We start from the raw sequence: 12,529 nt of genomic DNA, 5'->3' as shown, positions 1-12,529 counted from the left end.
GTTAATGAAATATAATGAACTTCCCAGGGAAGAAAAGTTCCCCTCCTCCAGGTAGTTGTTACATTGTCTAAGACAAATGATAGATAGTATCTGCATGGTCTCAGGTTTCATAGCAATTGATACACAATGTTCCTTACTTGAACACTGGTAGCACTGGGGCATCTGTGAACCAGAGCATTCAAATTCCAGGGGCTCATTTGGATTCAAGATCCCCAAGAAAGGTTATGTGAGGCCAATACCAGGCCAGAGTCACAAAGTTTCCTTTCACTGCATAGACTTAGACCAGACAGAGAAGAATATCATGAGGTACCATGTAAGTCCCCTAGGTCGAACAGCTAATTCAAGAGGGTCTCAGGTGCTACTAAGGTGCTGGAAAAATCACTCTTCATTAACTAGGGACCAAGATTTCCAAAACATGCAACTTATCATTTCTCAGGAGGCAGAGATCCCTGTAGTGACAAGAATCTCTAGTACATATGATTTTGAAAATTTTGATATATATTTGAATATTTGATATTTGAATATTTTGATATATAGTGACTAGATAGTGATTATCAGATTTTGAGTGAAAGAGAACTTAATAGTTCATTCTGTGACCATGGGAAAGTTACTTAACTATTATAAGGCTCAGCTTCTGCATCTATAAAATGAACAATGGACTTTTGAATATATCAGCCTCACTGAGGCTCAGATGAAATAAAGTGTGAAGAATGAGATTTTAATGAGAACTGTTGAGTCCTGCCCCCAATGACATTTTAATGAGAACTGTTGAGTCCTGCCCTCAGGCCAGAGGTGTGAGGCCTTGTACCAAGGCCACAGAAGCAGAGGCCAGGACCAAGGTCATCTTCAAAGCTAAACGAGCCCCTTTGTAACTGCTGCCAAAGACCCCCTGATCATTACTAACAAGCTTCCTGACTCCCAATTAGGCAAAGATGCCCACTCCAGTAAACAACCTATAATGCCCCAATCAATCACCTAACGCCAACCTTCCAGCAGGAAGTTTCTTTGTCTTGAGGCTATAAAAATTGGCTATTAATTCACGAAAAGGGCCAACTCTCCGTGGCCTGTCAGAAGTTGTCACCCCATTGCACTCACAGTGCCCACTTTATCTCTACTCTTTGTTCTTAATAAACTCATACCTTTCTGCAATACTCTGTCTGGAAATTCTTTTCCAACTCACACTCAGACTGCCTCAACAAGAACTATATAAATGTGTTACTCTTGTTGCCACTGAGGCATCAGGAATAGTGTTCCTTACAGTCCAAGCAAAAGTCAAATTACTGCCTCAAGAAAGACACAAAAAATATGGCACCTGATTTACCATTCTGGCTTGTGATAGACTCTAGTGGCCCTAAGGAAGTCAACCATAAAACTACTTCACTTTATGTTAGGTGCATATATATTTATAATTGTTATATCCTCTTCTTGGATTGATCCTTTGATCATTAAGTAGTGTCCTTCTTTGTTGGACTCTGTGGGAGAAGGCGAGGGTGGGATGTTTCGAAAGAACAGCATGTATATTATCTATGGTGAAACAGACCACCGGCCCAGGTGGGATGCATGAGACAGGTGCTCGGGCCTGGTGCACTGGGAGGACCCAGGGGAATCGGGTGGAGAGGGAGGTGGGAGGGGGGATCGGGATGGGGAATACATGTAACTCCACGGCTGATTCATGTCAATGTATGACAAAACCCACTGCAATGTTGTGAAGTAATTAGCCTCCAACTAATAAAAATAATTGGAAAAAAAAAAAAAAAAACTACTTCACTTTAAATGAAAGTATCATCACTTCTTGGCAGGCTCTATGCGGCCCTGGTTGAAATTTGTAGGTAGTCTCAGACTGCCTTTGGTTTTAGAGGCTGTCTCATCTTCCATAATCCCCAGCCTAAGTCTTCACTCCTGTACATTCAATGATGACTCCAGTATTCTTGCTGGAAAATCCCATGAACAGAGGGGCTTAGCAGGCTACAGTCCATGCAGTCACAAGAATCAGACATGACTTAGCGACTAAACCACCAACTTTGAAGTTAGAAAACCACTTGTTTTAGGTGACTTAAGTTGTCTATTTCTTGGCTTAGTAACACTTTGGGACTTTTTAACTAACAGCAGGCATGTACACTGGACTTGGCAGATCTCTTGAGTGGAAGTAGTACTACTAGGAGTTTTCTTTCAGGAGCTTTCAGGAATCAAGTTGTCAGTGCTTAGCATCTAGTCTGCCAACTGAGATTCTTCATTTGGTGTGGCATGAAGCAAACCAAATGACCACCTGGGGGGGAAGTCAAGATGAATTCTTTAGAGACACAGACAATATTTGGAAAAAGGCATATAGTTGAAGATCATAATGCATATATTTTTGCCTCGTTTCACCCTAAGACCTTGGAACACAGCTTCCAATAAAGCTTAGTAAATAGGTCTTAGATTAGGTGATATTAAGTCATTTCCTCTGGCTTATCCCTCAGCACAACGTGGAAAGATACTAATCATGCATGTTGGCTTTATCAATTCAGCCTCATTTTGCCACCCATAGAATGAAGCACCTCCCACAGATTTTGGAAATGAGAAGTGGTTGTGCATTCATCAGGTTATCAATAACAGATAATATATTTATATTTGGACCAGTCTGAGGAGAGTTTAGAAAGATATAGTCTGTCGGGAAACCACAAAATACAAGAATCCAGGGTGAGCAGCCCAGGAGCAGCAGACTTGTCATCATAAACAGAGACCTGAAGGGGTAAGAGATGTTACTAAAAGCAGAGGGGGAGATAATTAAGAACAGGTCATCTTGAGAGGAGCAGAGACATTCAATTGAGAAATACAAGCCAATCTGAGGTGACCCTAGAGGCCTCATAAAAATAAATACCATAATCTCAGTCTTGGCCGTCACTCTATCTTATTGGGGAATCCCATTGGTTGGCCCCAAGAAGAAGTCAGAGGTCACAGGAACCTTTGGGGGCAAAAAGTAGGGTGAAGAATGCAATGTGAATCTGGAGGAGGAAAACAGAAGATATCTGGCATAAATGAAGATATCTGACACCTATGGAGTCAGGTGTCGGGCATGCTGTCTACTCATAGAAAAATAGAGAATTACAGTTACATAAATGGCTACCCACTCCAGTGTTCTCGCTTGGAGAATCCCATGAACAGAGGAGCCTGGTGGGCTACAGTCCATGGGGTTACAAAGAGTCGGACACGACTGAGTGACTAACACTTTCACATCAAATGTGATTTAGTCTGTCCATGTATTAGAGAATGGACTGGTGAGTCAGCTTGCTCCAGTCAGCAAAAAGCCTTAGGATCTGTTCTGGTTTAGCCTAGAATTAGAAAGATTTAGTAGTCAGAAGATAGAGCAGCATACCTCTTTTTGGAAGTATATATTAAAGGTGATGACCTTTCTGGTTGAGTTGATTTTGGATTGCTGTCTATCATTGTGCCCTACAGCTAATAAGTATCTAATGAATGTTTGTTGTTATGGAAAATGGGAGACAGGCCCAACTTGAATTTTTCCTTCAGTGTCCCAACTTATGAGTGCTTCCACCATAAAAAGCTTCCAAACATCCCAAATATACTTTAGAAACCACTGCTGTAAAATGGAAATGACATATGATTTTTAAATATTATTCAATTTATGTTGGAGCTGCCTAGGGATGAACATGTTTTTATAGTCCAGCCCTAGAACAGAGCTTCTCTGCTAAAGATGCCAACTGAAATCCTGGCCAAACAAAAGTGACTGCACGGAGGAGCAAGGACATTTGCTTCTGTGTTGAGAGGCACAGGCATTACTACCAGAGCCAACTCCTAATCAAGTTCTTAAGAAAATCTTTGACAGCAGAGCTGTCCCTTATTTTGGATGCAAATATTGGGTAACTGGGTCACCTCTTGAAATACTTGCTGTTGATCTTCATGAAGATGAAAGAATACGTGAAACCAAAACAAGGAATCTAAAAGTTAGGGCTTTAGACAGCTCCACCACCATCATCAACAATGAGCTCAACAAATACATGCTGATTTATTTCCATGTTGATTTATTTTTATAGGCGATAGTGCCCTCTAGTGATTAACATATGAATAAACCTCTGATGGCTTGGCATGACCAGTGAGTTTTTGATTATACATGCCAATTGAGGCAAAGAACCTCACTAGCACCGTAAGAAAGTGCTTTTCAAATTTGGCCAGGTGAAAAAAGACACTATACAATCCACAAGGGGTCCAGTAAAAACACTTCAGAAGCTTGGAAGTAATCAGTGTGATAGCAACATGACATAAACACACACACATATAATCTCACTTGGTTGCTACATGTAATAACTATATCTGAATAAGTAGAAGAGTTTATTCATTGCCTGCCTATGTGGGAAAACCATTAACTGTTTGACTGCAAAATTCACTATAGGTAACTACTAGAGCAGTTACATCAGAATAATCAGAATATTCAATGGAAAGGGTGAGTTAACAGCATTAAGGTTCTGGAATGGATTGCGTTCATGTACTTTAAACAACAAAACAGGGTTGGGAATAGTTAGGACATTCAAGAAACACAAAGACCAGCTATACATGCTACTATTAAAATCTAGGAGGTTCTTTTTGAGCCAAGATTTTCAATCAGCTAAATATGAAAGGGAAAGCTACAAACAGCAAAATCTCTGGAATCTGTGCTTGCAGCTATAACTCAAGGAGCAACCTTCAGGTGTATAGCATGTAGAAAAATGCATAGAATGTAATATGGCATTTCACTTACAATAACCCATTAGTGTTTTCGTGCGTGTAGCTCACAGAAAAATAAAGCTAGAATTTGCAATTTATTAGCCTTGAAATCAACAGCATTACTGGAAATCAGCAGTATTATCTACCATTGTTTAGAACCTAAGTTTTACCACTATAGGCTCTAAGCCTTAGAGCTTAGAGCATGAGCTCAAATTAGGGTCTAAAATTCTCAAAATCCTTTGTTTGTTTCATATCTTAGCTGTAACACACATTTTATTATAGAGGCAAGTCTACGACTATTTTAGAGAGCTACATGTGTTCATTCTTAATCAATAGGAATATTAACTCACTAATCTGCTTTAACGACAGAGGATGAGATGGCTGGATGGCATCACCAACTCGATGGGCATGAGTCTGAGTAAACTCCGGGAGTTGGTGATGGACAGGGGAGTCCTGGCGTGCTGAGATTCATGGGGTCGCAAAGAGTCGGACACGATTGAGTGACTGAACTGAACTGAACTGAACTGAACTGAATCTGCTTTAAACATTATTAATGAATTCCCAAAATGAAAAGTAGTTCTGCTTCCTTTCTTAGCCATCAACACAATGTTGTTAATAAATTTATCACCTCAAAATACTTCCCAGTGAGTTGTTCTCTTCACTGGAAAAAGTGCTTTACTATGTCTATTGGGCTTCCCCGGTGGCTCAGCTGGTAAGTTTCCTATCAGGTATCAGAGTGATCAAGTCTGCAGAAACCTCTTTTGCTTTTGAACTGCTCTAAATGGTTCTCTGAGAAGGGCGACTACTTGGTGATGTGCAGAAGTGTGGTCTATCTGTAAATGAGCAGTATTTTTACACATAGGCTGAAGAGATACACAACAAATCATCCTTAATATATGATATCTTTAATTAAATTGACAATGGTGAGTTAAAAACATTAAGTGAGAAGATGACAGCTAGGGAAATAAGGTGTTCTATGACTATAACAGTGTTTAAAATAAAACAGTAAGAAATATCAGTTGGCTTTGTAATTGAAGAGAGAAGACAAATTAAGTATTGTCTTCCCAGTTCTTGAACAAGCAGAGACCACAGGAGATTAATCCTTATGTAAAAAGCACAGGGAAGAGAATCATCAACTTTATAAATGTTTTTGTTTCACAAAATTATATGGGAGAATTTGCCCAGTCAGGGATGAGCAAAATCAAGATGTAAGAAACATCAAAGAGGGGGGCATCTAGCGTTGAGTGTCTTGGAGAAAATAGCAAAAGAGAAGTTGCATCATTAGATATTATAATTTGGTATGTAACATGTACATTTAAAATTCTGATTAAAGTGACTAAAAATGACCTTTTTTTAAAGAAGTCAAATGAGAACTTAGGGAAAAAAACTCAAATTTACTCTCAGTAGTGACTTGATGCAAGAATATAAACTCTAACTTTGATAAACCTGGATATAAAATCTTGCTGTCTGTATTCTAGGTTTTCCTAAGTTTTCTGTAAAAGTGATTCATGTCAGGTGACCTCTAAATGACTCAACATTTTGAGCTAAAAGGCTGTTTACACAATATACACATTCTTTACTTACAGAGCAAAATAAGCTTAACACTTTTATATTAAAAAAACTGGGATACAGTAGGATTAGTAGCACCATGAAAAATAATTCTTCCCCCAAACTGCAGTCTTTTATTTTACTCAGTGTGATTCTTCTCTTAATTGAATTTTTAACGTGCCATTTTAGTTACTGGGCAAAATGTATAATCTTCATCTTATAATCCTTGGAGAAAGTCATTCTGGACCCAAAAAGTAAATTCATTTCCTCATTTCGTTTGTAGAAAAATAATAGAGACTTTGCTCTGGCACATTGCTGAGGTACATCTGAATCTTCATGATTTATTAGTCAGCATGTTCTCTTGGTCATATATAGTAGCACCATTGGTGGCAGCAGTGGTAAAGTTGGGGAGAGTGAGACATTGCATCCTGGGAATTTTATATATATATATGTATATATATATATATCACATTTAAAAACACACAAATAATTCTTCAAAATGTTATGTCCTCTTCATGCACACTTGACATCGGCTAATACGTGTCCTCAAGTCTCCTGCTTTCAGCGTTTCTGATTGAGGTTTGCTGGGAAATAAAAAAACAAGACTATCAAATTAGCCTTTTCTGGTATTTTAATTATATTATTGGTTAAATTCATACTTAAACATTATATTGTGTTTAAGTAGCTGACTTAATGGTTAACTTTTGAGCAATGCAATCTAGTGCAATGACTGGTATGGCCTAATGCTTTAATGGCCTAAAGAGCCATTAGTGGTCATAGGTATCTTTGTGACTCTCCTCCCCACCACTCTCATCCTTGTCTATTTGTCTCTCCCTCTCTTTCTCTTATACATTTTTCTAACAGTCCTAGAATGAGGGGGATCTGGGCAATTGATGATTAATAGATGATAATACATAACACATAATGGTTACAGAAAGATAATACATAAGAAAAATGTTAATAACTCAAAAGAAGCAACATATAAAAATAGAAATTGAAAAATACCCAATAGAATAAAGTCCCCTGCAGGCACATATATTACAGGCAGCCTTACTCATTCAAATACTTGGATGAAAACCTTGAAAGCATCCTGGGAAAGAGACTACTGGACTGGGGAAACAACACAGATTACTTCAGTTTCTAGGGTGGCTTCAGTCTAGTCGAACAGTTGCTCATGTGTTATTGAGAAGATCACATAATCTTTTCCTGCTCTGTTTTGCTTTTAAAGAATTATCATCATGACATCTCAAACCACATACACCTATTATTAGTCAAGTATGTTTTTCTGACCTGAGTCTGGTATATGAGGAGAACAAGTAAGAATAAAGGACACAGTCCTCTAAATTTCTAACATTTGTTGGGTATAAACCATTCACAAGCTGCCTCTCTCTTCCTCCAGCACCTCTGAAGGAAGCTTACGACCTAAACTAAAGCCATAAGCACCTTACCTGAACATGTCTGACACATCTACAGTCGCCAGCCAAAAGCTGTAGGAGTTGGCGTAATAGTTGCAGGTCCCCCGCCCATGACACTCAATGAAGGGAGCTGAACGAAACTCTTCTAAGCAGGAACCAGGGGAGGCCAGGGCTTGGCCTGAGCCCTCTGCCCCTGCACTTGTATGCTAGAAAAGACAAGGGAAAATGTGCCACAATACCCATGAACCTTAGTGAGTATCCAAAGATAAGTGCTGCTGCTGCTGCTAAGTCACTTCAGTCGTGTCCGACTCTGTGCGACCCCATAGACGGCAGCCCATCAGGCTCCCCCGTCCCTGGGATTCTCCAGGCAAGAACACTGGAGTGGGTTGCCATTTCCTTCTCCAATGCACGAAAGTGAAAAGTGAAAGTGAAGTTGCTCAGTCGTGTCCGACTCTGAGCGACCCCATGGACTGCAGCCTACCAGGCTCCTCCGTCCATGGGATTTTCCAGGCAAGAGTACTGGAGTGGGGTGCCATTGCCTTCTGACCTTGGCCAAATATTCAAATCCAGTGAAGTAAATAGAGCCAAACTTAAGAGAACAGTATCCACACCAAAGGTTCTCAACAAAATAAACAGATAGATTGTGAAAATCTGTTCCAGCAAATATATGAAAGGGAACACAGTGCTTGGATAGAAGCTATACGAGGTTCAAATGACAGGGATTCCTCATATTAGGAAGAAATGCAGATATGATGGACAGTTAGCTAGGATGACAAAGCCAAGGAAGAGTGATTCATACCATCATGAAGGAATAACCAATCCAGAGAGAATCCCATCCCTGAGGACAACGGGGAATCTGGATGGTCTGACTGTGGACTGCAATCACCACGGCCGGAGCTTCACATACTGCACATCTGGTAAGGAACACAGAAGGAACACAATCTACAGAGTGAGCACATAGGAAATAGCAGTCCCTCTTCTTTGGAAGCCTTCCTGTTATAAAATCCCATCAAGGGGTCTACAGTGCTCAGAAAAAGAGGAGAAAAATGTACTTTGAGGACTGCTTTTGCATAAGCCCAGCCTCCCAGTATACATAATAAAGTTATAAATGAAACCTGTAAGTTTTTTCTTTTTTAAAGAAACTACAGAACCACTGCTATGGCATTTTCATTTTCCATCCTGCCCTAAACTTGTATTCATACTTGCAATAGTCAATGTCATAACTGCTGCAAGAGTTTGGCTTGGCGTATTTATGCACATACTACTTGCTGTCAAAGTGCTCAACTTGAGGGTAGACATTCAGTACTACTGAAACTGTGCTAAGAACAATGTCTGGTAAACTGAAGAAGATAAGAAACAAGACACTTTCTTAATCCCTGCCCATTATTTTTGGCCCAAGGGATATTTATTAACCATTTGGCTATCTCTTCAGAAGTACAACATATGCAGAATACTGGACAAGTACCAAGGCACTTGGAGATGTGGTGTCTGGGTACTTGTCTATAAAATCAAGTAAAGTGCAGCTAAGTCTACCAAATCTTTAATAAAGAGCAAGAGGGGACCTTTTGAAATATGACTAAACCAATCTGGCAAAGTTAATCTACCAAATAGGGAATGCCTTTAGGGGATCTTTTACTCCAAAGAGTTGGAACTGTTGAAAAAAAAATCACATGCACAATAATGAATTCCCAGAAGAAGCCCTATTTATCATTTTTTTATGATTTATTCTTCTTGTCCCTGTCTAGGAGATCTTTACTAAACTCATAAAGATTTTACCCTACCCTCTCCTTGAAAACTTAACGTAGTTTGGGTTTTACCTTTAGGCCTATGATCCATTTAAAGTTGATTTTTGTATATATGTAAGGTGTGAGGTTATGGATCTTTTTTATTTATTCACTGCATATGACTATCCAATAGTTTCAGCACCATTTGTTGAAAAGATTATCCCTTCTTTATAAAATTATCGGAATACCTGTTTTGTACTCATCTGTAAATGATATGAATTTGAATCCATTTTTTAATTCCCTGTTTTTTATGTTAATCTATATGCCTCTCCTAACACCAATTTTATACTATCTTAATTACTGTAGTTTTGTAGTAATTCATACCGTCTGGAAATGTGAGTCCTTTGACTCTGTTCTTCCCTATCAAAATTATTTGGGCTCCTCTATGCCCTTTGCTTTTCCATATAATTTTTATTATCAGCTTGCCAATTTCTACAAGAAATATAAAAACCTTATAGAATTTTGATAAGGATTATACTGAATCTGTGTATCAATTTGGGCAGAATTGACATGTCAAAAATATTGCATATTGCATTCCCTGAATATAGTATATCTCTATAGTTACTTAGCTCTTTAAAAAAAAATTTTATCGGTGTTTTGTAGATTTTTGTTTACAAATATTTTTGTAATATTTGTACAGCTTTTGTTCATCTTATTCTAGGTATTTCATGTTTGGGTGGCAATTGCAAATAATTTTTCTATCATAGGAATATAATTGATTGTTATATATCCTGCAACTTTAATAGATTCACTTGTTAGTACTAGAAAATATTTTCTAGATTTGTGAGGGAAAGGGTAGGATTTTCTATGTAGACTATCATGTCACCTGTGAATAAAGATAGTTTTATTTCATTCATTAAAAAAATGAATTCCCAAAGGACTGAAGCAAAAATACTGAAAAGGGCTCCATGAATTTGCTATTAAGAGTGGCTAAACTAGGCTTAACCTTTATATTTAATGTCAAAGAAACTAAAGTTTCCAATGATTCATCCTTTATGGTTACTAGACTCCTAGATCAATTGGGTCATGATCAGAATGAAAATGGCAATACCTAATATGCTTAGGAGGTAGAGTTTTACCCAGGTTCTAATGTGGCAACATTCTAGGAAATCTTTATTAACAGTACCTCCCTCCTCTTAAGACACTCATGCTCAAAAAAAAAAAAAAAGAAAGAAAGAAAAGAAAAAGAAAAAAGATACTCATGCTCCAAGTCTCAGCTATCACTTTTCCTTCCCATAACTAATCAATTGCTAAATCTTATTTATTCTCTTAATGTGATACATGTACCCCCACTGAGAGTTCCAAACCACTCCTACAAGGACTATAGCAATATGCTTAATCTACCTGGTCTCTCTACCTCTGGATTATCCCCTCTGGAATCATGTTACACATTAATGCTTCTGTAATCTTCCCTGAAATGTAGCTCAAAAACTTCAGAGGTCCCCATTATATACCAAATAAATTTCAAACTAAAACCTGACACTGAAAGCCTTCTACTGACTGGGTCCAAATTAACTTTCCAATCTCTTCTCCCTCTGCACCCTTTGGACACTAGTAATATATTCTAGACACATCAGTCTACAAATCCATTCCCATTTTCTCTACCTAGAATGCTCTTCTCCATTATAAATGCCTGTCTCAAGTCCTTTACATCCTTAAAGGGCTAAGCAGTTCAAAACACATTTCTTCCATATAGTCATCTCAGATTTCTCCAGTTGGAATTAAATATCCCTTTCCTAATACTTTATTAGATTTATTGCAGCATTGAGCCCAAGCCTGATACATATTAATTTATGTATAGTTGCCTAATAACTAGATTTTGAGGGTTTTTTTTTTTATATTACACTAGTATATCACTGGTCCTGGTCAAAAGAAGATCCCCAATAAATATAGATCAAACTACATATTGAATTGAACATTATAAAGGTTCCTCTGTTCTACCTAACCTGAGAGGAATATGGTCAGATTATTATCTTTGGACTCATTTCTAACTAGCTAAACTAACTGGAGATCAGCAAATGTCAACGGTATACCCATGTCTCACCGACTAATGAATGGCTGGATGCTCTGGCCCTTCAGGGGTTCCATGCTCATTGGCATGGGCTCTGGGGTGGAGAGCCAGTAAGAATAATCATTTCTTGAAGCAAAGTTGCAAACATTATTGATGTTGCAGAACATGAAAGGCATGGTACTGAAACGACGAAGGCAGCTGCCAGCTGTTCCTGGGAAGAAATAGGGAGAAAAAGGAAAAGTGTCATGATAATTAGTTTCTTCTAACATACTAACAAACAACCTTTCAAAGAGTAACTTTTCCCTATCTCTTAGATGATAACCAGGTCTTCTCTGGTAACTCAGTCAGTAAAGAGTCTGCCTGCAATGCAGGAGACCCATGATTGATACCTGGGTCAGGAAGATCCCCTGGAGAAGGAAATGGCAACACACTCCAATATTCTTGCCTGGAGAATTCCATGGACAGAGGAGACTGGTGGACGATAGTCCATGGGGTCACAAACAGTCTGACATGACTGTGACTAACACTTTCACTTTCTAGATGATAACTACACTTTAATTCTTCAATTATAAGGTGTACATTTACTCATATTTTAACATTTCTAAAATCAGGATATATCTTACAACTTATGTAGACATTTATTGTGTTAGCTCATTACATATTCCCCAACACTGTTTTCAAACCAGTGATGCATCTTATAAACAATGGTGCCTTATGGAGAATATTGAGTAATTTATTATGCAAAAATGAAGGGTACACACTTAGTCCTTATAATATGATAACACTATTTCCTCTCCAGTATGTCCTCCCTTCTTCTAAGACATTCCTAGTATGTGTCTTATGTGGGTTCCCCATATCTTTAAGCCTAGGGGCAATTATAGTTCTCACTAATATGCACAGCAACCATGGACAGGTTTGGAAATAAATAATACAAGGGGGAAAAATAAATGACGGAGAAAGGAAAGATGCAAGGGGGAAAAAAGAAAGGAACTAGAGCGTTGAAATTTCTGAGCTGGTAGGGACAATAATATCTCTACCTACGATCAGGCTTTTCTTTTCTCATTTACTCA

General features: G+C 38.3%; 1 protein-coding gene across 1 annotated transcript in view; it reads right to left on the bottom strand.

Annotated features, from left to right (window-relative positions):
• Positions 1 to 4,075: 4,075 nt before the first annotated feature.
• COL4A5 (collagen type IV alpha 5 chain) overlaps positions 4,076 to 12,529 on the bottom strand; it is a 239,754-nt gene continuing 231,300 nt past the window's right edge. Inside the window, exons 48-51 of the mRNA XM_061135980.1 lie at positions 11,493 to 11,670; positions 8,464 to 8,578; positions 7,698 to 7,870; positions 4,076 to 6,833 (exon numbers count right to left, since the gene is read on the bottom strand). Of these exons, the coding sequence (XP_060991963.1) occupies positions 6,752 to 6,833; positions 7,698 to 7,870; positions 8,464 to 8,578; positions 11,493 to 11,670 (548 nt within the window). The 3' untranslated portion in view covers positions 4,076 to 6,751. The remainder of the gene's footprint in view (positions 6,834 to 7,697; positions 7,871 to 8,463; positions 8,579 to 11,492; positions 11,671 to 12,529) is intronic.

Source organism: Dama dama, chromosome X (assembly GCF_033118175.1).
Source record: "Dama dama isolate Ldn47 chromosome X, ASM3311817v1, whole genome shotgun sequence".
NCBI classification, from domain to species: domain Eukaryota; kingdom Metazoa; phylum Chordata; class Mammalia; order Artiodactyla; family Cervidae; genus Dama; species Dama dama.
The sequence above is the reverse complement of the archived record's forward strand: the minus strand, read 5'-3'. Positions and strand labels throughout refer to the sequence as shown.